Source organism: Pezoporus flaviventris, unplaced genomic scaffold (assembly GCF_033815535.1).
Source record: "Pezoporus flaviventris isolate CSIRO_AGI_PZ_B2104156 unplaced genomic scaffold, CSIRO_AGI_Pfla_v1 ptg000081l, whole genome shotgun sequence".
Taxonomy (NCBI): Eukaryota; Metazoa; Chordata; class Aves; order Psittaciformes; family Psittacidae; genus Pezoporus; species Pezoporus flaviventris.
The window spans coordinates 4,465,159-4,493,076 of NW_026892629.1; the positions used below are offsets into that span (position 1 = coordinate 4,465,159).

The 27,918-nt window shown below is 37.5% G+C and overlaps 1 protein-coding gene across 10 annotated transcripts in view; it reads left to right on the plus strand.

Moving 5' to 3' along the window:
- Positions 1–27,918, plus strand: part of PTPRK (protein tyrosine phosphatase receptor type K) — a 400,889-nt gene that overhangs the window by 364,011 nt on the left and 8,960 nt on the right. For 3 of the 10 annotated variants that reach the window (XM_061474956.1, XM_061474964.1, XM_061474965.1), the window contains exons 15-29: positions 138–179; positions 2,339–2,368; positions 5,896–6,056; positions 8,206–8,253; positions 12,296–12,480; positions 14,244–14,331; positions 15,154–15,230; positions 15,425–15,442; positions 17,821–17,857; positions 19,771–19,868; positions 20,558–20,674; positions 21,412–21,566; positions 22,583–22,718; positions 24,668–24,817; positions 25,381–25,554. In XM_061474956.1, coding sequence (XP_061330940.1) covers positions 138–179; positions 2,339–2,368; positions 5,896–6,056; positions 8,206–8,253; positions 12,296–12,480; positions 14,244–14,331; positions 15,154–15,230; positions 15,425–15,442; positions 17,821–17,857; positions 19,771–19,868; positions 20,558–20,674; positions 21,412–21,566; positions 22,583–22,718; positions 24,668–24,817; positions 25,381–25,554 — 1,516 coding nt within the window. The remainder of the gene's footprint in view (positions 1–137; positions 180–2,338; positions 2,369–5,895; positions 6,057–8,205; positions 8,254–12,295; positions 12,481–14,243; positions 14,332–15,153; positions 15,231–15,424; positions 15,443–17,820; positions 17,858–19,770; positions 19,869–20,557; positions 20,675–21,411; positions 21,567–22,582; positions 22,719–24,667; positions 24,818–25,380; positions 25,555–27,918) is intronic. The other 7 variants (XM_061474959.1, XM_061474960.1, XM_061474962.1 and 4 more) reach the window with 5 other exon arrangements.

Below are 27,918 nucleotides of genomic sequence, written 5' to 3' on the forward strand. Positions count from 1 at the left end.
GAAATGCAGCTTGCTATTACTTATAAAGATTAAGAAAAAAAAAATCAAAATTGTACCTAAGATCATTCTATATGTTATAATTACTGGTTTGCCTTAGATTTTTTTAATTTATTGCCTCTTTACAATTATCCCTGGAGATATATAACTTGGAGAAGAAACGTCTGCATTAGAAACATTAGGTATGCTTATAGTGTTCTGTGTTAGTTAGCTACATATGTGATTTTTCCCAAAAGTGCTTTTACTTTTCTCTGTTGTTTACCCCTGTGGTTGAGAATTAACACATATGTGAAAGGTCCAACTCATCCTATGCAAAAATGACATACAGTCAGCCAATTTACTTTATTTACACAGCTTCAACTTTTTGAAAACAAAAAAAAAAAATATTTGTTTTTCAGCTTTTAGGAAAAAAAATATACTTTATAGCTTTATTGCAGGGTATGTGCTGGGAGGATCATCTCAGTGCGTGATGCAGTGGTCCCCTTATGCTTAATAGAAGAACGTGTGTGCGCGCGCGTGTGTGTGAGAGAGGGAGACTGTGTACCGCTTTATAATGTCAGTCACTTCCAGATGGGATTGGCTAGTTTTTCAAGTAAAAAAAAAAAAACAAACCAACAAAAAGGCCTAAAATTCAATGTGTGTATTTTTCCTTTCCTTTTTACCTCTTGCATTCAGAGTCCTTTCAGACTTGTACTTTCACTGTTGAGTTTTTTGATGAAAGCAAGTCAACTATGTACTTGAAACAATAGTTTAATATTTCCCCTTTTCTCCCCTTCCTTCCTCTGAACCTGTAAAGGCAGTACACTCTTAGGAATGATACTTGATTATCATTCTAAGGCACACAACATTTATAAACTTCTGTGCTATTTTGTATTCAAAATAGGTGCAAAATTAACCTGTTCAATGGATATTTTGTATTTGGCAATTTTTCATCATGATAGTTTAATTAGTTATGTATTGTGTTATGTTATAGGTGTGCCATTCACCCCTTCCCCCCCCCCGCCCAAGGGAAAGTGGACAGGTTTTTTTTAGTACCAGCTTTAGTCAAGTTCTTTTACGAAAAGCATAGAAAACCTTTGTATATTTGAGTTAATTCAGTCCATCTAGTGAATCAGGGCCATTCATATCATTAAGCCAGGAACAGCTGTAAAAACCCCAATGCATTCACACGTACATCAACACACTTAGCTGTGGTGGGACTGAAAACCAAATCCATTTGAATCATCTTCTGTAGTGTACACATTCAGTGATCCATTATGTAGTATCCCTTTTGGTACCTGAATTGACTGCAACTTATTACACTGAAAAGCCAAGAAAACAATGGTTTCTGCATTTTCATTGGTTTCGTAAGTCGTATGCACAGCCATCACTATCTCTAAATGCAGCATTACATTTTATTGAAAAATGGAGTACTAAGCAGTTTTGTTCATGAGCTTGAGATGTTTTAGGCTTTGCCTGATCATTCTGTACAAATTGGTTTGAAGTTTTCCGGAATGAAGCTCTTAACAGCTCTTAAAGAGTTTTACTGGAGTAATCAAACCAGCTAAGAAAAGGGATACTGCATCTTTAACAAGCAATGCCATTTTTATTTTCAGTCATTGTTGGACTATTTCCAAATGTCCTTCATTTCCTTCCATTTGTTTACCTCCCATGTTTTTAATGCTTAGCATGACTACATCAGCATTTCCAACTGTAAGATTTTAAAACAGAAGCATATGTTTGCATTCAGGAAATGTGTGGTGTATATGTCAGTACACACATATCTGTTGTGAACGTGCATTCTTTAATATGTGTGTACTCATATAGCTACATATAGTATGCATACAAACATATATGTATACACCTGTGTACTCATAAAGATGTTAAAATGAATTATATGAAATTTGCTTTCTGATTAAATGTATTTATTAGTGGAATCTTTAATTTTTGTAACTGAAAAGTAAAAAGTCTATTTACTGCACAAGATTCGTACACAGCTGTTCATTTGTCATGACATCTAGGTGGTAATCATTATATTATGCTGAACTGCATGTTGAAAATACACAATCCATTTAATTTTCAAATTTTTTGGCAATAGATGAAATTTCAGCATGTAACTTTCTCAAGTGATCTTTCTAAAAAAAATCATTTTTATACGCTAGTGTGTTGGTTTTTTTTTTTACTTGCATGGCAAAGTAAGGCTAGTTTGTGCATGAGCAAGTTGAAATGCTAACCGAAGAAACATGAATTTTCCAATTTTTTTTTTTTAACGCACATTTCTCTGCTTTATTGAATGTGACAGAGTCACGCTTTTCATTCACCATTGCTTCTCTTTTTCCACTGTCTGTGATTTGCTTGCCAGGAGGAGCTACTATTCTTACTCCTACTATCTGTAAGTAGAACACGGGTGACTTACTATTTTACATGTTTTAAAGATGCAGTATCCCTTTTTAAAAAAGAAAAACAGTCTCTATAATTTTCCTAAAGTTTTGCTGAAAGTTACCTTTCTTTATTCTCAGGATTGAAAGACTTCTTGTATCGTTCCTGTTAATCTTACCTGTTGTTTGGGTTTTTTTTTTAAAGGGATATTGTATTTCTAACTGTATATTGAGACTTTCACTTTTTGCTACAGTTTTTCCCGTAACTATCATTTTAGTTTATTGTAATCATAATTTAATTTGCATTATGATTCACAGCGACACATAACACTAAAGAAAAAAACTCTTTTCTCATTTCCCAGCGAGAGAACTGTACTTGTAAATCAAAAATCGTTCATTCTTAACATGTCAGATGAGTAGTGATCCTGTGCACCAATTTTCCTACACAGATGATAGGCAGATGCTAAACTTTTCTAAATAGGTCTCTGCCCTACCAATGGCAGAACAACATGTCTGCCATGTCTGACTCAGCGGTACCAAACTCTTTTCTTGCTTTACAGAAATATTTTTTTGTGAAGTGGTCTGCATTTATTGCTTGTGAAGTACTTTGCACACACATTTTAAAGTGTGGATCTCACTTTATGACATTGGTTTGCATAAAGTTTTGCTTCACTGAAGCAAAATTGACTTTTTCTAATACATGTTTACCAAATGAGTTTTTTTAAGTGCTGTGGCAGTTTTGGCTGTGATTGAGCAAAGCAGCTACACCCATTCTTAATTCTAAATAAATGCCCTTGAGTTAAGAGGTGATCTAAAAATGCACTCAAGTGCTTTGATGAACTGGTGGTATCTCATAATGATGCTCTTACACATTTTTAAGCAGATTAATTGAATTCTTTAAAAAAAAATAAAAATTAAAAAAATTCAAAACCCCACCGCTAAGCTGGTTTAGCCAGCTGCCATTCTCCAGTTTATTGTGACAAATTATAATTTCCTAGTTAAATAGCAATTGCTTCAGCTCAAGATAATTAACTGCACAGTTTCATCCTATGATGGAGCACTTTTCCCCTCCAGCCCCCACTGAAACACCCACCTGCACAGTTTCACCCAACTGGATCCTTTAGCAGATAATGAGACTCATTTACACTTTCTGTCAGCCTCAAGTACTTTAACCTAACGATTTGCTTAACTGAAGCATAACATGCCTTTGGCTGAGTGAGGGAAGATAAAAAAGGAAAGGAAGAAGAATTCAAACCCGAGGGAGCCAGGAGCTGTTGAACAATAAAGCTGTCCTCTCATTTCCCAGCAGCTTTGGGTTGTGGTGCTGCAACACAATAGGCCATTTTAGGGGTTAAAGCAGAGCATAAGTATTAGAAAGTAGGTACTGTAATAAGCTAATAACTTGAAAGCCTTGATAGCTGTTGATTTATTTAGCATAGCTAGCAAATTTTGTTAAAAAGTGATGCTTCAAAGAAGGGCTTAATATAGTCGAGAGATGAGATGTAATAGTCGTTTTGTTCCATTTCTGAGACGGCATTAGAAAAAGGCGATCTTCAGTATACAGAGTCTATCTGCAAGGCTTTGAAACTTGAAAAAACAGTCTGAACTAGAAATGCCAATTTTGTGAAAGCTTTGGTAGTACTGGGAAGCAGTTATATACCTCAAGCAGTTTCATTTCTGGAGGTTCTAATGGTCTTCATTTGTTCTACCAGAGTATCACTGAAACCAACTTCTCTGAAGTAAATAGGAATGTGTGGAGTAAATGTATAAAATCAAGAATTTTAGAGGGGGCATCCAAATGTCATTGTTGGGGTTTTTTTATTTAGCTTTCACTGAAAACTGATACACACATGTCCACCTCATGTACACCTCAAGGGTTTGATGAAAAATATGATAGGTTTAGAGACCATCTTTTGGATTTTTGTAGCAATGTGGTTACTGAGTAGTAATTTTCCAGCTAGTCTATCTGTAAATGGGGAAAAGAACATGGGGAGGGGAAAGCGGGAACAAAATAAGGAAATGAGTCTGATCAGTGAAAGAATCTTTGTTAGTCTCAGGAATGTTTTCTCCATCTATATCCTACTTTATGGCTCCTTATTGTGAACCAAGGGTATTAACTTAAGAAACAATCATCTATTAGGCATTTTCTCAAATACACAAAAACATGAAGTGCTTCCTGTCTTGGAGAGTGGTATAGGTCTTTTCTGGTGGATGTTTCCCAGGACTTGAGAAGTAAATGGATGGATAGTTTACAGTAATATTCTTTTTGTCTTTTGTTAGAGTGCAGCCCAGAATATTAAAAGTTGTTGGAGAACAGAGGAAGAGCAAGCAGGTTTTTCAGTCGGAGAAATGTAAGACAAACACTGTCTAAAGAGTTAGCAGGATATTTGGTGATATTTTATGCAGGAAAAGCTTGTGAAGCTAAACTGTTTTAAACATACATTTTCAAGAACCCAGTATTTTCAGTGATTGTCTCTCTCCCACCTGGTGTCAGATTTATCCAAATAAGCAGGTTGGCTACCTATTATATTGCAGCCAGAGCTTCAGGTGAAAATAGGGAGGTTTCAGAATAGTCTAATGTATGTCAAAGGTTCCTGCAGAACCAAGGTGTTATTTCATGCTGCTCTGTATACTTCTTACTTATGCTTTAAAAGCAGTAAGCTTTAAGTGATAATTAAGTTATATCATCTGCTTCCTTCTGGCTTCTGAAGACAGTGAAAATCACTTCCAGTTCTTCCTCAAAAGGAAAGAATTGAGAGATATTTCTGAAGCATGGTTCTGAAGGCATTGGCTGTTAATCTGCGGGGCTTAGTTGTATAGGTTTGGTTGCTGCTTAACTGTGACAAATTCAGAGTGTAAGACTGTTAATGTCAAAAATTTAAGATGCTCCCAAATTTCATGAAAGGGTAGAGTTATGAGGAGGATTTTATTTGGTTTTTAAAGAACCAGCGTTCAGTATCAGGAACGAGGTGTGGTATCATGCTGTATCTTGTGTACTGAATGGGAAGAACAACTTTTAAAATAAAAGGTAATATGAATCCATATTGAATAATTATGTCTCTTTTGTTATTTCATAGGGCTTTTACTAACAAAGTAATTTAGAAGGTTAAATAATTTCTTCCCAACAAGGCAAGCAAGGGGAATGAATTATCCATTTATAAAATCAAACCACCGATTTAAATGGAGATGGTTGATAAAACTGCATGCACAGATGCTTCTTATTTATCATTTCAGTTAAAATGTAATTATATTCTCTAATTTGTTTATATTAGTGTAATTACTCCACAGGAAAATAAAATATTACCAGGGTACAGAAGTTGGCACTTCCATTACCACATTTGTGTGTGTATAGAAAACACACGGTCGCGACTCTTTCATAACAGGGTGCATAGTTTTATCAACTTCATACTGGAAAAGTTGTACTCGGGAAAATCAGCCAAACTTTTCAGCCTCTCAGGATTATAGATAATGACTGCTGTAGACATCAGTGTTCATGAAATATTAAGGTGGTTTGGGTTTTGGTTTTTTTTTGGCTGGGCAGCAAACTCGCGAAGAAGCGCAAGGATGCCATGGGGACCACTCGCCAGGAGATGACACACATGGTGAATGCGATGGATAGGAGTTATGCTGACCAGAGCACCCTGCATGCAGAGGATCCCCTTTCAATCACATTTATGGACTCTCATAACTTCAGCCCCAGATGTAAGTACAACTGTGATAGATAATCGGGAGGATAGGTGAATATAAGAAACATGGAAAACAGTTCTACCTTTTAAGGAAAATTGTTGTGAGCTCCAGGTTTTGTAGGAACACTGGTAAATCCAAAGGTTGAGTAGGGCTGTTCATATGTTATCTTTATTGGTCTGTGGCCAATTATTTAAATATTTGTGTGTACTTTCAGTATATGTTGATACTTGCTCTAGGAAAAATATTATACTTCTAGAATATCTCAATTATAATCTGAAATTGAGTTTTCCCTCATGGGGATGTTTAATACCAACATGTTAAATATTACTGCGTAATGCCATGTCTGTAATGAATAATAATATGAGGTCCAAATTAATTTCTTTCTTTTGGGAGTAAGGACATTAGAAGGAAACATTGACAGTTGTTGATGCTGTTTGTGAAGTTTAGGAACAAGCGTGTTAGTATATCTACAAATTTACCTGTATTTATATTCCTTTTTTATAGACTTGACAACTGTCTCATTTTGACAAAGTTTGGCAGTTTCAATTTCTGCCTGTTGAGTTATAGCTACTACTGGGTTATAGCTGGGTTATAGCTACTACTATACCCAGCACACTTGCTTGATGGGTATAACTCCCAGCTTCTGCACTGTGCCTTGCGCAAAAGCAAGATACTCCACTGGTAGACTCAGTGGATACCTCAAAACTGGCATATAAGTTACCAAAGAGTTGCAATTCTGCCATGGAGCTGGTGGGAACATGACCTTCTCACAGCCATGTGGACTTGTGGCTTCACTTTGAACAGATCTGAGCAGCCTGAGCTGCTTCTGAATTGCCGTCTTTCGGGAAAGGCACTCCATCTCCCTTCTCTTGGCTACCACGCTTAAGCAAAATACATCCCTTAAGGCTTGTCAGTTCTTTCCTGATTGTTATAAGGGAAATGGGTTTTGGCAGAGGGATTATTGCTCAATTTATTGAAGCCTACCACACTGAACAGTGCTAACATTATTAAGTGTCTCATAATCAATTACAAATAGGAGTTCAACATCAGCCTGTGAGTTTTTATATACAGTTTTGGCTGGAACTGTTTGAAAATTCTCCAAAGTTTGATGTCTTATTGTCATCAAAATTTATGGAGGCAGGTTTGCAAATACAGTTTGATTTGGACTAAGTTATGATGGATCCCAGGCAAAGTACCCATCAGGAGCCTTCATGGCTATTAGAGAACCAGGGCTGCCAGGCACTTGGGAAGTCTTCCAGATGGACTGACATGACACCAAGAGCCTATGAGTCCCAGCCACCACAGCCGTCTTGGTTGGTTGGCAAAGAATTTTGGCATCACTGTTTTCCAGTCTCTTAAATATGTGATTTTTTAGGTGTTGGAGGGTTCAGTTCTCCTCACTGTCATCTGTGCTGAGGCAAAGAACTCTCTAAGCTTGCAGGATTTTAGGCAATTTACTTGAGAACTGGGTCTCAATTTTGCCACAGAAATGTTGGTATTTTAATTTTTTTTCCAAATTAAAACAAAATCACACTGTGGATTCCAGACATTTCTGTCCAAAACAACACGTTTGTCTCTGCACAGTTCTATCAATTGTTGTGATAACAAATGATAAAAATCTATGAATTTTATTCCAACATCTGCATCTAAGTATCTGTGATTTTCCTGTGCTCCTTAAGAATAATATCTTTTGGCATTGCACATAAAAAAGCTATTAACTGTAAATATGTGTGTAATTTTTCTAAATTGCCTGGAAGGCTTTAAAGAAATACCTTTTTTTTTTGAGATTAGCTATTCAGGTATTACATGAGAGGATGGGTTTAAAAGAAAAGGAGTTGTTTCTATGAAAGCAAACCTTTATTGTAAAGTGAAAAGACAATAGTTAAGGAGGAACCCTTTCAGAAACTAAATTGCATGTAATGTCTTCTTTTCTCCTTTCAGTAAGAATCTCTTTGCCTTTATCGTTACATTTCTGAAGTCCAAAATCACTGCCTTTCATTCCTTTTTTTATTCTGGAACCGTGTATTCATTCTGTTTTTCTGTTGTAGTAAAATTAATGGGGTTTAGTTACCACTTGGTTATACTCTGAAGTGTATTGTTTTTATTCTTAAACATACACAAATTGAGGGTAATGTATTTCTTCATGAGCTTTGTTTTCCTACAGTGCCCAATGATCCACTTGTGCCGACAGCTGTATTAGGTGAGGACCCTAGTCCTTCATTATCCATTCCTGCATGAGTTTCATGTCCTTGCATGACTGAATGCTGAAACAGCTTGTTTTATGTGAAAGATACTATGCTGTTGTCAGAATATAACTCTACATTCAGATTAGCAATTCAGAATTAAACTGACACTGCTCTTAGAATAAAAATTATGTTATGTTCTCATTAGGAAGTTATTCCTAGTCAGTGCTAACGGAAGAGTAAATGAGGAAATAGGTAAATGGAAAATGCTAAAATTTTTCTCCCCAGAGCATTCAAAGTGAGTTGCGATGAAGTGACATGTGAAACTAGAACTCTATTGAGAGATAACATAAAAATAAAATTCAGATCCATATTAGCATTATTTGGCACCCAAAGCTCAATTTTCTAACTAACAAGAATGAAAATTAAAACTGAAAAGGGAAAAACTTCCCTAACACCCAAGAAGAAACAACAACTTCATTTATAGGTTCTGTGCAAATATTCCTGTATACCTATATTAATTACATATTTCTATTTATTTTAACCTGCCGGCTTTTCAACTTTGTACTTACTTTAAAAGAACAGCAGGTGTGACCATGTGCTGATTTCTATGTTGCATCTGACACTGAACACATGTTTTAGGGTTTTTTTAAATGCAAAGATAATAGTGTAATTTGTATCTGAGTTCTTGGTTTGATAAACAAAATGTGCAGCATTGAGTTTCAGTTAGTTGCTAAGTTTATTTTAGGATAAAAAACAAACATCAGGAAGTGGACATAAATATAAACTAAGGTTGCAAATTAGATTCCTAGAAGTAAAACTTAAAGGGACCTAGAGGCAATTTAATTCTTCCTCTGTTTTTGCGAACCAACATTATAGGTATAATATAGAATCTTTATGGCAATTGATATAAAAATAAAATTCCATTCCATATGAGTAATATTTGGGACCCAAAGATCCATTTTTTCAGTATTAGTTACTACTGCCTGAGTGTTACTACTGAGTGTTATTACTGCTCACACCTAGTTTTTCCTAACTAGACTCATTTAGATTAAATCTTCATTGCTGTGGATTGAGCCATTTTCTTTTGAGAGACTCATAGAAAGAACTGACACACTCCTGTCCTTTTAGAACCGTCTTTTACCTATTGAAAAGCTCACCTGTACTTGGTTGTCTCTCATATAGTTAAGCCCAGATCTTTCACTCATCGTCTTGCAGCTCATGTTTTCTAATTTTACCATTCTTTTCCTCTGAACACTTGCCAGTTCATAGGACAGATTTTTAAATTGTGGTACCCCAAATCAGGTACAGTTCTCAGAAGTCTCAATGCTGAGCTGAGGGGAATAGGTACTCTCATGCCCTACTCGTAATGTTCCTGCTACCTGAACTGTATTTTGTCTTTTTTATTGTGTTTATGTTGCTGACCTGCATTCAGTTACCTGTTAAAATCATTATCCAGTCCAATACTCCATTTTGTAGTTGTTTATTTGATATATTTTCTACATATCATAGCATATTGTGGCCACTGTTTAATTCACTGTGTTGATTTTTGCATTGTCTCCCAAATAATCACAATAACTTTGAAATATGATCCTGTACTTGTGATGTGCTTGTGATGCCTTCTTTGTGGCCTCTGCCTTATTTTCTATCCCATTATGCAAATAGTAGGTAAAAATGTTGGTAGAAAGTATACCAAATCTTTGTGTAAAGTGTCCTATGGGACTGAGAACAAATACCTATTTGTGAGTAGTCTTTGGTCTTTGTCAAGCTGGGTATACTCACCATGGGGGAAATTTGTGAAGTCATATTCTGCCTATTTCCTTTTGATAACATTGCAGGTACCATTCTCTTCACTACAGTAATATCCTAGACAGTTTATAATGTATCAGAGCAGTTGGATGCTGGAGCCTTCCGCTTTGAGCCCAAGGAAATCTAACCATGTGGTTTTAGAAGTTTATGAGTGAAACAGAACCATTGCCTGAAAGAGCAAAGGGTTAAACTCAGTAAATCTGAATACTTACTGAAATTGTATTAGTGGACTTACAGAAAATTAGTCTTTTCCTGAAATTCTTCTGAGATATTCTTGATCTTCGTGTCTCTTTTAGCCTTATTTCAGACACCTACAAGCTACATAGGTGCTCTCTGTGATACTTGTAAAGCTATTCCTAATAGCTCATTTAGTCTGTAAGTATATTCCAAAGATCAGTGTGTTGGCACTACATTATGGTAGACATAGATATGAACAGCTGTGATCAATATGGGCAAGGAATGAACTGAAGAGCAGTTTAATAGTTCTTGTCTGCATTTCCATAAACTAGTAATGGTGTTCAGAGCATGATAGCCTCCTGGTATAGGGAAAGAAATACTAGTTGGAAGAGGTAATGGCTTTTAATTGCATGGACTGAAATAGCAGAAGGAAGTAGACAAGCTTTTGACAAACCATGTAGAATGGGTTGTGTACCTCTAAGCACGTTACTTTGGAACTAGATCATTTAGCCTACTTTACCCTCATATAGCCCTTGCTTAGCCCAGTATCACAGAACAGTTTTTCTCTGTTTTATGTAGAGATTAGCAAAATCTTATAGCCTATAAATTATAGACCATGTTATTTTATATGAAGCTCTTATTACTTTGTAGCTGTACTAGGTTTCTTTTTCTTCATGTATAGGTTATTAATGCTACTCTCTATTCTGTGTACATTAGCTCTAAGTTAGTATGACAATTTTACTTTTCTCAAGTTCCTATCATTACATTGATGGTATAATAATGTGGCCCTTATATTTTTAAAACGGCTTTCATTGTTACCTATTGTGAAGCTTTAACAACTTTTAATGTCATTTTCTTTTAGTCATTTTCTAATATAGTCCTGAAATAAATTTCTCATGTCTTTTCACTCATTGTTTTTTTGCTGCCTCAATGGGTTAAAGTGCCTATTACTGGTAAGTATACTGTGAGGAATGGGGGAAACTGAAAATCCTGAGGTGGTTTGAAACATGTATGATTTAATATGGGTAGCACTACAATAAAAAGTGACTGCTGCATGTCACTCACATTATTAGGCAGTTTAGTGGGACATAAATGTACTGAAATTACCAACTTGTGTGACAGTTCAAAGAACTGGGTTTCTTACTAGGAGACGTCGTTTCAGAAGGCATTAATGAGGTTTGCATTTTGGTGGAATTTTAGAAAATCCAGTCCTTGGGGTGTTCTTTTTCCTGAAGTGTTTTCGTCTTAATATTGATCCTCTGCAAGGAAAATGAGGAGTCAACTCCACACTTCTCATTTCAGTAGCTACTTTCCCAAAAAGGTTTCAATTACAATTTTTCTTTCCCTGTAAATACATTTGAAATGCTGGTTTCTAATTGTTTAAAAAAGCTATTTCAATAGGAGGGATTGACAAAATGTGTTCACTTCATGCAGGTTTGACCTTTGGTTTTGATAAGAGGATTGGTGTGTAGCATACGACATTAGAGAGGACTTTGTCCGTACAGAACAAAAACTGTGGCTGAAATCAACATATTCAAGTTTCATTTCTCTGCTAAAAGACCTCAGTTAAAATGCCCACTCTGAAGTGCTGATTCGTCTTCCCAAATAGAGGGTTCCCAAATAGTTCTGAAGTGATAGAATAATTGCTTCTCTTTTTTACTGGGATATCAATTTACTGTTTCTTAGCTTTAGACAAATGATGTGCTGATACCACTACAGGCTTATTCTAATTTATTGCTCCAGGTGTAGTATTTCTGTTGATACATATTAGCCATTAAAAAAGTTACTTTGGGTGATAGAGGCTGGAGTTCCCAAGTACATTAATGTCATAAAGTTTTGTAGCTTCAAATAAAATTCCCTTCAGACATCTTTATTGCAGGCTGAAGAATTGCAAACTTTTGTATGTGTTTGAAGTTAAATTCCTTTATGTACTTCAAGGTATTTATGTGCTGGAGAGTGCGTGCTTTGCGCTTTCAGATATCAGATATGTTTTTGAAGGAGGAGGTTGAAAATAGACATGATATGTATGGCAGCAGGTGTTATTGCTCCGCAGGTACCTAATGCATTAGTTTCTTGTAAATACAGATGAAAATCACAGTGTGACAGCAGAGTCCAGCCGGCTCTTGGATGTCCCTCGTTACCTCTGCGAAGGCACAGAATCCCCATACCAGACCGGGCAGCTGCATCCTGCCATCAGGGTGGCTGATCTTCTGCAGCATATTAACCTAATGAAGACCTCTGACAGCTATGGATTTAAAGAGGAGTATGAGGTGAGATCTTCAGTAGTGGGGTTTTGCTAGGAAAAAAGTCCTTGGAAAGGGAGATCATTTTGTTCGCATTGCATTGCAAAAGGATGCAACTAAATGTCATGGGTTTAAGGGAAAAAGAGATAAGGATAAGCAAGCGTAAGGTTCCTGTATTTGTAACCCAAAAGTGTAATAGTGAATGGAGTCCAATGGTTTGGTCCTTTACAAGTAGCTGGGGAAAAAAAATATGTATTCCTTAGGGTATAAGAAGACGTGGCCTGCTGAATCTTTTTGACATATTGTAAGAAGTTGACACCCTTTTATTGCTGCTTTTTAGTTGAAATTTTGTAATTAGTTTATGTGAGCTTTCTGAGCCATCTTCAGTGCAAATCTCCTGTATTATGTTAAAGATTTAACCTGGTTGGTTTTGCAAAAAGCGCTGACTGGAAGCACTGTCATGATTTATTGTAGCATCTCAGGAGGGCAATACTGGGAATAAACTCCAGCTGAGAAGCAGTAAAGACATGCCACGGTAATAATGTCTTGAAGTTCTAATTAGACTTGAGCATGTCTACTTACAACTTTAATGTTAAAGTGGAAGCAAAAAAATCCCAGCACTAGATATAGAAGATGAGTACAGATTCCTTTTGCTTCTGATCTCTGAATCTGTTGTGATTCTTTGGGATTAGAATATCAGGCAGGGCACACAGTAAAGATGGGAATGGTACTGCCAAGGTCACTCGCAATACAGCTAGGTTTAAAATGAGTTTTTCTGAGTAACCTCTTCTGACTCAGTTTTCAACCTTCTCTCCTTTCTGCAGCTGTCTCTACTGTAACATAAAAACTGGAATAAATAAATGTCTGGTTTTTGAAAGAATATTATTCTCTTTTCCTCTCTTTTACTTAAATATGCTTCGTTATGCTCTGCCTAACTTCAGGGCTAAGACCAAGTGTCAGCCACTGCTGGGGGGGGAGGGTGGTCCCTGATGCCACATCAGGTGTTTTCCTACTTACTACTTCTTCTGTTACTGTACATGACATGTTTGCTCTGGCCTGGGCTTCTGAGCATGCATTCAAGTTTTGTTTCCATGGCTACTGTGTACTTTCTGAAAGTAACTTACCCAGTTACTGATAAGAACATCTGGAAGGAAAAAATTGCATAAACCTGCAACAGCTGTAAAATATCTACGGGCAATGAAGAAAAAGCCAAGGAGGAATAAAGCTGCTTCTATCACTACTGAGAGATCAAACTCTTCTTGAGAGTTCGAAAATGTAGAATAATTTTGCTAGTGGCTAGAAGGAGGGATATGAAGAAAAACAGCATAAATAATGAATATTGGCAGAGGAGGTTTCCTGATGGCTCTGTAGGGAGAAAAGCCATTGTACTGAGCTATATGAGGAAAGTAGTATAATGCTGTAGTAAACAGGTTATATATTATTGTGTCTTGTAAGAAGGGTGATCAGTCTTCCTGTGCTTTCTCAGCTTGCTGTTGTTCCTCGCTAGCAAGGATGTCTGAGCAAGTTTAGCTCTGCAGCGATGCCAGGATTTGAAATCCCTTTGGAGTCCCTTAGTGAATTGCCCATTGATCTGTAGCAATCAGGTGGAGAGAGACTCCAGAGACTCCTGTCTCATCTAGATATATTTCTATACCATGGTACTGCCTGGGTGACCAGAGTGGACAGGCAAAGCTGAACTTACATTATGGTAGGGCAGGTCTTTTAAACTGCTATTTTTGGAGATAAATTAATGGTCAGAATGTTTTCTTTCGGAACATTTTTATTTATAGAGTTTCTTTGAGGGGCAGTCAGCTTCTTGGGATGTCGCTAAGAAGGATCAAAACAGAACAAAGAACCGCTATGGAAACATTATAGCATGTGAGTATCGGTGAACTTGGTTTGAGCGATAGCTGTAATCGCGTGTTATTTGTGTCATGTTCTCTCTCTCTCTTTACAAGTCTCCGGTGGCAGCTGCCTAATGCTCCAAGTGGAGAAGGAGGACAAATGGTTTTTCCAGCTTTGTTTCGGTTTGGTTTGGTTTGGTTTGTCTTTCGCAGTTCAACTTGCTTCCTTTTATAACTCAGGCTGAATTTCGCATTTGCATCTCTCTTGTGAAAGCTGTGGTAAGCATATTACAGTGACAAGCTAGTACTCATTTGGATGTTAATTCTATTAATTGGCAATTTGTTACTATTTTACAAATGTAATTGAACACACAGGAATGAAGCTACTGGAGAAGTCCCTGAACGGGTAGAGTTACTTCTTCATGGAATCCCAAGTGCATTGCTAACCCCTATGTTGTGACTTCCTTATCTTCTTTAATGTCTCAATATGAACTGAAGCCATCTAGGGTCGGACGTAAGGAAACAGTAATCAGGACTTCTGGTTTTCTAGATTGCCATCAGCGGAGCTGATGTTGAAAGGGACTTTGAGCAAGTAACCTTGTTTCTTTGTGTCTTTTTAACCACATGTAACAGCATGATACCTTTCAGCTACACTTAATGAAGATTAGTGAATGTTTTTGATGTAATTGGAGACCTCAGATGAAATGGTTCTTTTCTCTGTAAACACTTACTATGTAAGGATTGTAAATTGTGAGACACTTATGCCAGCTGATTTTGGTTTTCTCGATGACTTACTGTAATATCTTACTTAAAAATCACACTTCAAAAAGGCACTGTAACCACTTGGTTTTTACAGATGACCACTCCAGGGTGATTTTGCAACCTGTTGAAGATGATCCATCTTCAGATTACATTAATGCCAACTACATAGATGTGAGTGGATTGCACAGCTTTCTCCCTCTCAACTTGCCAGCTTCTCTATGTGAAATTATTGCATGTAATGCCTACAAATATATTGAAAGCTTTCTTTTATTAAGAACAAAATGTACACTTTCCTTGTTCTACGTCCTAGTACTCACTGACATTGTTGTGCTTTCTTTCACATCTGACTTTGATTTGGGCTGTAGATTTGGCTGTACAGGGATGTAAGTACCACTATATGTGAATAACGGCATCCTATTGTAAATATTTAATATAGATATTGTTATTAATTACTTTCCTCTTCTATTTTTATCAGTCAATAACTATGCATGCGTCATCTACTTTGTCTCATCTGTTCCTTTGAAAGATTTCCTTTTGTGTGAATATTTTTTGTACCTGTTTTGAAAAGATAATTTAGCCTTGTAACATAGCTCTGAATTTTATTAAACATTGATAGATAAGTCAGGTGAACCTCTCTGTTAAAGAGAGTTTGCTGTTCACTCTTTTTTTCAGTGGTGGTTTTAGCCACTAGTTTTTCTTTTCCCCTTCCCATTTGTATGTGAGAAGCTGGATTGTATGCTGTCTGAAAATGTACCTGTATTGTACTCGTCTGAAAATGTATCTGTGAAGTAGTCGTAATATATGTCTGGCAAAAAGGGAGGGATGATGGCCTTTCGTGGGGGTTTGTTTGTTTGGTTGTTTGTAGCAACAATTTAGATATTACAAAGTATATACACAAACATAGATATAAAACTATGTTAATGTAGAAATTTACTTGCTTCTGCAAAAAACCTCTAAAGTTTTAAATTTCACACTGTGATTAAAATACAAATTAAATTATAAATGAGAAAAATTATACAAACGGGAATTTGAGCAAATTCTGCCAGGTGTTCTGATTAACAAAATATAACTTTCATTTGATGAATGCCTTAGGAATAAACAATTTGTTGTATTCAAATTCCAAAGTAAATCAAAAGATACTGGAAAAGCTAGTAAAAGTGTTTTTAAAATTCATGGCTTTGGCTGCTTTTCTTTACTATTGCACCTTACTAATTTTACCTGTCCAGTGTTACTTGATAGACTCTCTTAACTTTCCAGGATATAAAGATTTAGCTCCAGGTATATTGCTGTCTTTTTCTTTTGGTATTTTAACATGGCAATTTCTGTGAAGTGCTAGGCCCATGTTATTTTGCTTGGGGCCTTAAACAAGAAAATTCTCCCAGATTTGTAATAATTTGTAACAATTCTATAGTTCCTTGAGAATGTTGTTTCTCTTGTTTAGAAGTGAATTGAATCTTATTATAACCAGACAGGAAAGCAACAAGTTAAAACTGCACTTTACAGTTGTAAATTGACACTTTTACCTTCTTCTTGAAAGCGTTACTGAGTGTAAAACAGTATAGCACAGGTTTCATTTTCATAATTTCAAAATAGGGCTTGATATGAAGGACTCCAGGAGAAATTTTTTAGTCATTTCATGTAATCTTGGTCTCTTGTAAAGCCAAGGGTAAGATACTCAGAAGTTTTTTCATAAGCACCAGAGGAAGGTGCTCTCACTCTAGACAGGATAACGAAGCAGTCCGTGGAAAAGGGTATAAAATCTTTGGGTACATTGAAATCCTTCACATTAGTAGCATCTTGTGAGTACCAGGAATCCAAGGATTTGTGCCCCTGTGTAATGCAATGGTTAAAACAAGTGACCTAATAAAACTGTAACCTAGAAAATAATTGGAGTTATTTCTTTAACATTTGCACATTGTGAAATTCTGTGTTGTCTTCTCACCAGCTAAACTAAAGTTTCCTTCCTTTTTGTAGCTGATGTTGCTGGTCAAAATATATTCTGGGTTATTTCCTCCAAAGCAGCAGCTCTTTGTCTTGTAGTTTGTATGCAGCCAATTAATGCTGTAGCGAACTGTTTGCATTGGCATAGACCCAGCTAACTGGAAAGGCTTAGGTGTGTAGGGTTATCTATCTATCTATCTATGTGTATATACTTGTGTGTATCATGTCCAGTCTAATTGATGCACACTTTGTGCAGTAGTGCAAAATGTTTTGCAGAAGATTCCACTGCAGTAGGAGCTTGGTTTTGTGCACACAGCACAGTATCCAGCTCTGTCCCCATTAGTTATGACTCTGGTACATACTACTTTGTGTCTTAAAATAATTCTCTATTTAAAATAAGACAAAAGGTGTGTATTTTTTCATATTGGATAAGCTGGGAACACAGATCAACTACTGAGATAATCTTATGACAAAGACAATTTGTACTAAATTTTAAATAAATGCCCCGATGTATTCATCTGGGGAGATAACGTCAATAGAGGTTTAATTTTTAGGCTGAAGGGACCCATCTGGAATACTCATTTAGTTATGCTATAATGTCTGTTCAAGTCAGATATTCTTATTTCCATCTTATCTGTTGTCATTTGAACCTTTTCACTGTTAACCATTTTTTTAGGTTTTAAGCTTCATGCTGCTCTTAAATATTGGTTTGTTCTGAAAATATTGTCTAGAGATAAGAATTCTGTAGTAGACTTATGCTTTTATATTCCTCTCTCTGTTAGTAATATGGTACTTAAACCAACTTATATTGCTGTTTTAGGGATATCAGAGACCAAGTCACTACATTGCAACCCAAGGTACGAATCTGCCAGCATTAATCAAACCGAACAAGTGTTCTCTGTAGTGTGAAGCAGTGTTTTGGTAAAATGGAAGTAAGATGAAAATAAAGCACATCCAATATTGTGAGGTGTCATCTTGTGGTATGGTAAATTAACATAGCATATTCAGGTGGATTGTGAATAAATGCTAAAATTGCACTAATTTATCATGTTAATTAGCTATTGAACAAATCCGTCAGTGATAAATTCAGCTGATAAAGTCAGAGACTACTACTATGATTTCCAATTATGAAGATGAATAGAGAAAAGAAGCATGCAGACAGGGAAGAGAACAGTTTCAGCCTGCCTTGAGGCATTCTTCTTTCCATATTACAGTGTATTATTTTACCGTCTAGGATTTAGTCCAGGACACAGACAGTGAAGATAGATAGTCATGATAAATTAAGCACTATCTCAGAAAATCTGGGTGAAGTAAGGCCAGAGAAAGACAAAGCCTCTTTGTAGGAAGAAGTGAGGGAAATCTTTATCATATAACATCCTGCTAATAAAAAGAGGAGTTAAAGGAAAAAAATTGAATTTATGGAAATTATTAATTTTGTATTTCTGATAAAATTCCTAAGAACGAGGAAAAACAAATAGGTAAGTCTAAGATTGCACTGAAATATCAGAGGCTATGAATTAAAGTGAAAATAATTAGATTTAGACCTGTCATTATTTGAACTTTGAGTATAATCAGATAGCTGGCTGGAAATATCCTGTTATTTGTGCCCTCAGCTGACTGTAGCTGCACACAAGAAAGACTAACTAAAAGCTTATTTTAAAGTAAGATGCTCAAATTTCTGTCCACATTTTTGTTAATGTGGAACTAAAAGTAAGAGCACAGACAGTAAGTGCTGCCTAAACAGGTCTGTGACAGTTAAATCTATATTTGTAAATCTCTGCACATAATACTGTGTTAAAGGACACAAAAAATATTGCTGTTTATGTATGCAGCCCCTTCGATCTGGCATATGAAGGAATATGATTGAGTCTTCAGATGTCTTATATACAGCAATGTTTATACTACTGCTGGACTGTGGTCAGGAAGCTGTTTCTGAGATGATTCATAGAATCATAGAATAGTTAGGGTTGGAAAGGACCTTAAGATCATCTAGTTCCAACCCCCCTGCCATGGGCAGGGACACCTCACACTAAACCATCTCACCCAAGGCCTCGTCCAACCTGGTCTTGAACACTGCCAGGGATGGAGCATTCGCAACCTCCCTGGGCGACCTATTCCAGTGATTGTAACAGGGTAAAAGCCTTTGTCACTCAACCGGCTGTGTCTTGTCTGTGCAGCAGAGCAGGAGGCAAAGCTTAAAAAAGTGCTCCTTATTTGCTTCACAGAAAAGCAGTTAAGTTAGTTTAAATACCCTTCAGTGGGAAGTTTATGGCTCAGCACCTACTCATGATTGCCACTTTGCCAAGAGCTTGATGGTGAGTGCACTCAATCTGTAGCACACATCCTCCTGACCAGTGCCTCACTCTGTTGTGAGCATCTCCTCAGTGAATGTCTAAAGAAACTCACACTCAACACATTATATTCAACAAGTGTAAAACAAAGCTAGAAATGCAACTTAGAGGTAGTGATATGTTGCTGCATCCTTGCAGTTTTTAAGCTGCTTGCAACTTCTGGTGTTTTGCTATGTGGAACACTGCTATTAATTTCTTTCAAGTGGTAATTCAGAAGATTCAGCTTTGGTTATAAATAATAATATAGTCTGGAAACTGGTGTGATGGTATGATGATGTGGTTTCCTGAAGTTTTCATCTTTGAGCAAGGGTGTTCATGTGTATCCATCTGAAAAGCACTGAATTTTATTTTTAGTGTTTACTTTGATCGCAATTTTTTTTTTTTTTTCAGAGTATTACCTGGATTTTTTTGTCTTACAGGTCCAGTTCATGAGACTGTGTATGACTTTTGGAGAATGATATGGCAGGAGCAATCAGCTTGTGTTGTGATGGTCACAAATTTAGTGGAAGTTGGGAGAGTAAGTTTTTGTTTTGTTTTAATGCTACAAGCCTAAAGAAAAGCCTGCTGACAAGACACACCGTCAGCAGAATGTAGAAGAGTCATGTGAAGGACAACCCTGCATCCTGAGACGACGGGAAGGGGCCCAGACATTGTTGCAGTTATGGTGTTGTGTAAAACCAAAGCCAGTTTCTAAAGAAGGTGCTTTCATGAGTGGTGAAAAATCCAAAAATCATATTTCAGCAAAATAGATTTGTGTATTGTCACTCAGATGAGCAGAGTAAGTGGACAGTGAGCAAATGTGCTTCTGTATCAGTGGCTAGAAATCAGCAAATTATTTACAGTTTAGCAGTAACACATCCCTCAGGGATTAATATAAAGTACCTGGGATTATGTGCAACAGTTTGATTACTGATATGAAATGCATCCCAGTTTAAGATAAGTGGAAATGTATTCCATAGCTCAGCACTAAAAAAGATATAAATGCTCATTTAGAAATTAATTTGACATCTAAGTACTGCTGTGTAAAGCAGGGGAAACTCCTTGTAGCAAGTGCTTAACTTGACAGAAAAGCCATTAGCCGTGACAAGCCACATGAGTGCATGGTCATTTGGGAAATAAATGCAGTGTAATGCTGTACACGCAGTAACATATCCTCAAGCTTTTATTTTTCCTTTGGTGTAAAATATGCTCCCATTTTGTATTTAGGTCAAGTGTTACAAGTACTGGCCTGATGACACAGAAGTTTATGGGGACTTCAAAGTGACTTGTGTGGAGATGGAGCCCCTTGCAGAGTATGTCGTCAGGACTTTCACTCTGGGAAGGGTAAGTGCATTCTGGAAGGGCTTGACAAAATACTGTTTCCTAGTAGCAGGGAATATGAAGGAGGGTATGCTTGTGCATGTGCCTGTACAGTATCAAATCCCTCTGTCTGGTTAGCAGATCTACAGTGGAGGCAGCCCTACCGTGGATGTAATGCACTGCATCAGCACTATCCAAACACGCATGGCACTGTGGAGTTTCAGATTTCCCCAGAAACGTTGACTGCTACCCTCCCCTCTCTGACAGTCACCTTTTCTTTGTAGCCACACTTCTGAGCTGATCTCTAGTACTGGGTTATGAGTCATACCTGTCACTCATCTCCATTCACTCTGCTCTGAATGCTGCTGAGTCTATCTCAATTTAATCAACAAACAAACCCTGTTAATGCAGTGTATGTGATACAGTTGTGGTCTTTGGGTAAATCATTGTACTTGCTATGGTCTTACTTAGCAAAACTTCCAAAAATCAATGTGAATTGCATCTAAGTAAGTCCATAAGAAAAAAATCTAATGAGGCAAAACTATCATACTTAATGGCAAAAGTAAAAACTAAGAACTTAAAAAATAAAAAAAACCTTAATGATATTTTTAAGCTTTGTATGGTCTTTGCTTTAAATAAGTGGCAAAACAAAACAGCATGTAGATTCTGTCAGTGTGTGTTATCAGTATTTGAGTCAGGCAACATTTGGTCTGTGAAATATTTTGAATTTCATAATTTTTTTTTTTTTTTCCCTTTTACAGAGGGGCTATAATGAAATCCGTGAAGTTAAACAGTTTCATTTCACTGGCTGGCCAGATCATGGAGTTCCTTACAATGCCACAGGCCTGCTTTCCTTTATACGGAGAGTCAAATTATCCAACCCTCCTAGTGCAGGGCCTATTGTTGTCCATTGCAGGTGTGTACAGAAGAGGTAGATTTTTTTCCACAGCTGTGTATATGATTATTTATGGTAGTCTCTTGTGAAGCATCCATCATTTTGAAGTGTTTTGTTTTTGTTGGTCCCTTTTCAAGTTGCCTAGTTCACCCTGCAGTAGGATTTGGCTGTCTACAGCAATGTTTGGAAATAACCAGATTCTAGAGATTAAGAGATTTTCTTTATTCTTCAGGTTATAATATTAGGCACCCTACAACAGTTTTGTGGCAGCATTCAAGAATTTCAGATGCTTTGATAGCTTGGTGTTGCACATAATGTCTGAACAGATTATTAAGTTAAATTGAAGTAAACAAGTAGGTGAAGGAAGATGGAATGTGGTTAATGGCAGCAGATACAGAATGTTTTTTTTCTGTGCAAATTTTGCAAGGTTTGTGTTGTTGGGACAAACAAGAAATTCTGTTTTTCTTTGACAAATAGAATTTTCTTTAGCACTGTCAAATGTTTAATTACAATCTCTAGATAAAGTTACACAGCCTTTAAAGATTTCAAAAATTCACTGTGCAAAACCTGTCAGTAACTTTATATAAAACCAAAATAAATCGAGATTCTTCTGGATACTATTAAATGTGTAAAATTAAAATGTAGACTTGAGTTTCTTATTCTAATATATCACTTAAAAATCATCCTTATCCTTACTAAATGAAAACAGGATCTGTGATATTTTGAAGGGTGTGAATTTAATCATCCTCCAGATTTTTGTTTAAATAACTTTTCTTTTTTACATTAAGTATTGATCTGGGTGATAAAAGGAGGAAACAATCTTTTCTTAGTGGATCAAATCTGATGGAAATAGGTTGTTTGGGGCACATCAAAAGATTTAAAGAGTGTTATGAAAGGAAGGAGAGAAGATAAAAATTAGATAGTGGTTTGATGAAAGAACTGAATGACTTAATAAAAATGCTCTCAGTGATGGGTTTATAAAGTTTGTGGGTGCTTTCCTGGGGCTATTCCTAACAGTATTTACTGATTCTTTTTAGTGCTGGTGCTGGACGGACAGGTTGTTATATTGTGATTGATATCATGTTAGACATGGCAGAAAGAGAAGGTGTTGTGGATATCTACAACTGTGTCAAAGCCTTGCGGTCTCGTCGCATCAACATGGTACAGACGGAGGTACAGTAGTTTACCTTCAAAGCACCTGATGCTTTCTGAAATGCATCAAATTTCACTGATACTCTGAAAAGAGAAGGTAGTGGCCCTGTCGAGGGGTTTTCTTCGCTGGGGAGCGTTGCTTAATACAAACAGCACCCAGAACCAGGATGATGCTAGCTCCTTGAGTCTCCACACCAAGAAGTGCCTACCTAACTTTGTGACAAAAAGAAAGCAAGGAGGATTTTTTTAGGGAGGACCCTACAGTAGGCCTGTCTGTTACCTCTCTCTAGCTCTGGTATCAGCAAGTCCAAGAACCCAGAGTTGGAATTTCAGCACATTGCTACTAGTTTTAGACTCTCTTCAATCACTTTGTCCATAATTTGACTTACCTGTGAAACTTTATGTCCACTTCAGTTTCCCTTTTCACCTCTGTTTTTATTTGCTATCTGTTTTTATTAATAAACCACATTGCCAAACATTTTTCTTTGTCAATCACCATTATCTGATATTTCAGATAATCACCATTACATGTTCTACTTGCTATCTGTTTCTACTAATAAACCTCATTGCAAGCCTTTTTCCTTTCCTACGCTTTCTGTCATGCCTTCGGCAACTCCGCAGTAAAGCCACTGCCTTAGTGATGAAGCTATAAAAGCTCCCATTCTGCCACCTGCATATCACTGACCCTCCACAGAAACATAGGTTATTAATTAAGACAAGAGGTTTGCCACTTCTGTCCTCCATATGGACATCTACCTGAGGAGTTATTTCATCTGTGACCACGTGGAAATCTCTGCAGCTGGCAGCCAGGCATATCAAAGTAATTTGCTGCAGTTTTTATTCAATGCTGCAGTCTGTGGCAACTGAACAAGTAAATGTTCCTGATCAACTACTTCTGCTCTAGGGTCATTAACCTTTGGGAAGTGCATGGAGTGGAGTGTTTCAGTGTGACCGCTTTAACCATCCCAGTTTAATCTGCTCTTGTATGTGAATTAACACCCCTACTTCTATTTCTTTCTCTTCGTTTTGCCTCTTACTTCTTGTTTTCTCTCAGAGGTTCATACTTACACAGCAAAATAAACCTGTAATTGCAGCAAGTTCTTGCGATGGTTATCTATACAACAGTGATAGCAGTAGGTCCATAGGTCCATAGCTATGTGGGTAAAACAGCTGAAGCTGTAAGGCCAGAATATGGCCATGGTCCCTAGACAAGTACTCTTGTTATAGGCACATATTTACGTTTGTGCTGTTAATAACCTATTGGTGTCCACAACAGTTAGATGAAGCTGGTGCAGTTCTAGCAATGTGCTATATAGACATGATTTACACCTAGTACTCTCAAAGTGAATAAATATAATAGGCATTGTGTAAAAATTGACAGGAGATCTGATTGAAACAGTAATGCAGTTGTCCAGGACTCAGGATATCTGAAGACAAGTCAGGAAAAAAAGGTGGCAAAATGCTGTTTCTGTTGGAACATGCTTGAATTTATTACTGGCCTGTAGCTGGCTGTCAGACAATTGGTGTACTAGATTGCACACGAGTAGGAGAAAGCAGCATGCCAAATAATTGCTAATCACACTGCTAATGCCTGAAGCAATTTACACTTTCTGCTAGTACGATAAGACTGAAAGCTATTTAAAAAAAAATAAATAAAATAAGAAAGCCAACATGTCACTGGCAGATATGCAGAATCCCACAAGCATCGCAAGAAAACTGAAAATCTCAAGTTAAATATATTGCTATGCCTGTTCTGTTAAGTTTTACTGAATTTAAATTGGTAATGCAAACATCCTTGTTAACTGCATCCCAATTAGGACAAGATTGTGTTTATACTGAAGAATTATTTAATTATTAATTGGTGGACACTGTGTTGAATGAGTGTGTGGGACATCTGTTTATCCTAAAAGAAGGAAATATCTGTTGTTTTTAAATGGCTATAATTTTTGTTTCCTTGCCTAATTTGGTAGGAGCAGTACATCTTTATTCATGATGCCATTCTAGAAGCTTGCCTGTGTGGAGAAACTGCCATTCCTGTCTGTGAATTCAAAGCTGCTTATTTTGATATGATTAGAATAGACTCTCAGACAAACTCTTCGCATCTCAAAGATGAGTTTCAGGTATTCACAGTTCCTACTAACTCTTCATGTGACAACAGTTTTTTGCCTCTAGATGCATTTATTTTAAGGGAGAGGGGTTTTATATAATGTTTATATCATTTGGTCTCTTACTTTTAGTCCACAAAATAAAGTGCCGATGTTTATGTGCTTTTCAAAGTTGTTTAAATATGGACTATCCTCCTTTGAATAAAATTGCAGTAAGTATCAGTCTGGAATAAAGAGCACTGATTAGGAGCCACAGAGAGTCTTGGCTTACATTTGCACAGCTAAGGCATCGCTCTTTAGGGCTCCAAAGAATCCTCTTTGTTCTGTTCCTCTCAGAGGGGATGGTGTCATGCAGAATCAGTTCAGTGGTATGCAGATTGCCTTTTACACCTGCAGCTTAACCCCTGCTTTAAAAGCCCCAACGCATCCAAAAACCAGATAGGAACTCTTATTTGCTAATGTTTTCTTGCTGATGCCTCACTTTTTCTGATATTGCAATATTTTAAATTGAAACTTGGGGACCCTCGAGTCCATTGTGTTAGTTCAGCATGGTAAAGTGAGCATCCTCTCTTCCTTAGACCCTGAATTCTGTGACCCCTCGCCTGCAAGCGGAGGACTGCAGCATAGCCTGCTTGCCAAGGAACCACGACAAGAATCGCTTCATGGATATGCTGCCACCTGACAGATGTCTGCCTTTCTTAATTACTATTGATGGGGAGAGCAGTAACTACATCAATGCTGCTCTTATGGACGTAAGAGACTATCTTCTTTGTCTGTGTAGTGTGCCATGAAAGGCTATGTAATATGAGAGAGAGCACTTACTGGTTTAAGAAAGGGTAATTCTTTCTTACTGTAGTGCCCACTAAAACCTAATGAAGAAGGATGGGGAGAATGGGTAAGAAACACCACCAGTTTGTGTCGCTTGTTCAGAAGGTTTGTTAGTCTTTTGCATCCTTGTGGGACCTACAGGAAATCTCCCTTTTTCAACAGCATTATATAAAGTTCTAGTCCCCAGCCATCCAAATCTCAACAGGATCTTAGAAATCTGCTGTTTGTTGGGAAGTAAATATTACCTACCCAAGCAGGAGGTTACTACTGCTATTTTATCAAAAAGGCTATGTTTATTGAGGCAGGATAGAGAGGGGAAGAAAATGTTTCCTTGGCATGTTTGGCGATAGAGTTGGGATTATTGTTGTTCATATTTTGAGTTGCAGCTCTTTAAAGCTGAAGTTTGAGTGACAAAATTAGTGTTAGGGGGGAAGGTGAATTAATAGTAAAAGTGGAGGTGAACCTGCTTTTAGGTGACTGATCGATAAAGCAGTTCATTGCATGTGCTGTCGGATGCCTGCCTGTGCCTGGTATTAGCTTTTCCAAAGTTAGGCCGCTAAAGCCACCTTAACAGTATATACTTCACTGGCCTGATTTCCAGGATCATCTCCTCTTCCCCAGAAATGAAGCGCTGTCACAAACTGCAGTGTCAAGAAGAGATGATGAAATAAAATGACAAACAGCAGCAGAAATCATCAGGACTGAATGGTGTATTCATCCTGGAGTTCTGCCTGAGCGAGTTCAGGAAACATTTGAACTGCTAGAAAAATGCAGTGCCTGATCTCACAATTAGCTACTGTGCCAGAAAAATAGAGGAGTAGCATGTGTGAGACCAATCTATTAGGGAGTCACTGGGGCTGAATGAATGAATTAAAGCAGTGGGCAGAATTTTGGTATCAACCAAAACTGTTTACAATTGCGGTTAAAATTACATTAAGCACCTGGATAAAATTGATGTGCTATGGACCAGCCAGTGCAGGTGCAGAGAGGAGTGTGGTTTGAGGAGAAGACAGCTCAGGCTGAATGGCTGGGTGGTAGGAGGACCGTGAACATGTAACAGTGTGTGGCAGGCAGGAACAGGAACCTAGCAATGCTATATGCAATCAGAGACAAGTAAGGAAAGACAGAAATCGTAGTAACAAAAGGAGAAAAGCAGCAGGGGAAAAAAGTAATATATTACAATGCAGGCATACAAGGCTGTAAGTACAGGGTTAAAACTTTGGGCAATGAATGCTTTTTCTTGCCATTCCTCTTCTGTTTGTTTCTTTAAAACTGATTTATTCAGAGAGAGGGACCCCTCTGCTAGGCAAAGAAAGGGGACTTTCAATAGCAAAACTGAAATAGAAGCTTTTCCCTTTCCGCAATGTTCTTGTCCCTGTGTTCCCACAAGAAGGTGTCTGCTTCCCATTGTGACAGCAGATCTCCTGCCTATTCTTTTTGAAAACCGGATCATCTCAGTGCATTTTCTCATTTTGGGAAAGACCAGAAATGATAGGGAATAGGGATAGGAAACCATCAGCTAGTACATGTTTTATTTCTTAAAAATACAAGGGAAGAATCAATATTGGTTGTTCTCTTTGCTCCCCAGGCAGATCTAGGGAGTAAGACACAGATGCTACTATACCAGTATGCTTCCTGCACTAGGAAAGTTTTAGCAGAGAGAAAAAAATTGTCAGGCTCCTTTTTCTGTTGTCAAAAAAGTATTGATGCTAAAGACACACTTGTGAGGTGGGCGGATGCCAACCTTATGAACTTTAACCGTGAGAAGTGCAAGGTCGTACACCTCGGTTGGAGCAATCCCAGGCACAGCTACAGGTTGAGCAGAGAAGAGATTCAGAGCAGCCCTGCGGAGAAGGACTTGGGGGTGTTGGTCGATGAGAAACTGAACATGAGCCAGCAGTGTGCTCTCAGAGCCCAGAAAGCCAACTGTATGCTGCGCTGCATCAAAAGGAGCGTGACCAACAGGTTGAAGGAGGTGATCCTGCCCCTCTAATCTGCTCTTGTGAGACCTCACTTGGAGTATTGTGTGCAGTTCTGGTGTCCTCAACATAAAAAGGACATGGAACTGTTGGAACAAGTCCAGAGAAGGGCCACGAGGATGATCAGGGGGCTGGAGCACCTCCCGTATGAAGACAGGCTGAGGAAGTTGGGGCTGTTCATCCTGGAGAAGAGAAGGCTGCGTGGAGACCTCATAGCAGCCTTCCAGTATCTGAAGGGGGCCTACAGGGATGCTGGGGAGGGACTCTTCATTCAGGACTGTAGTGATAGAACAAGGGGTAACTGGTTAA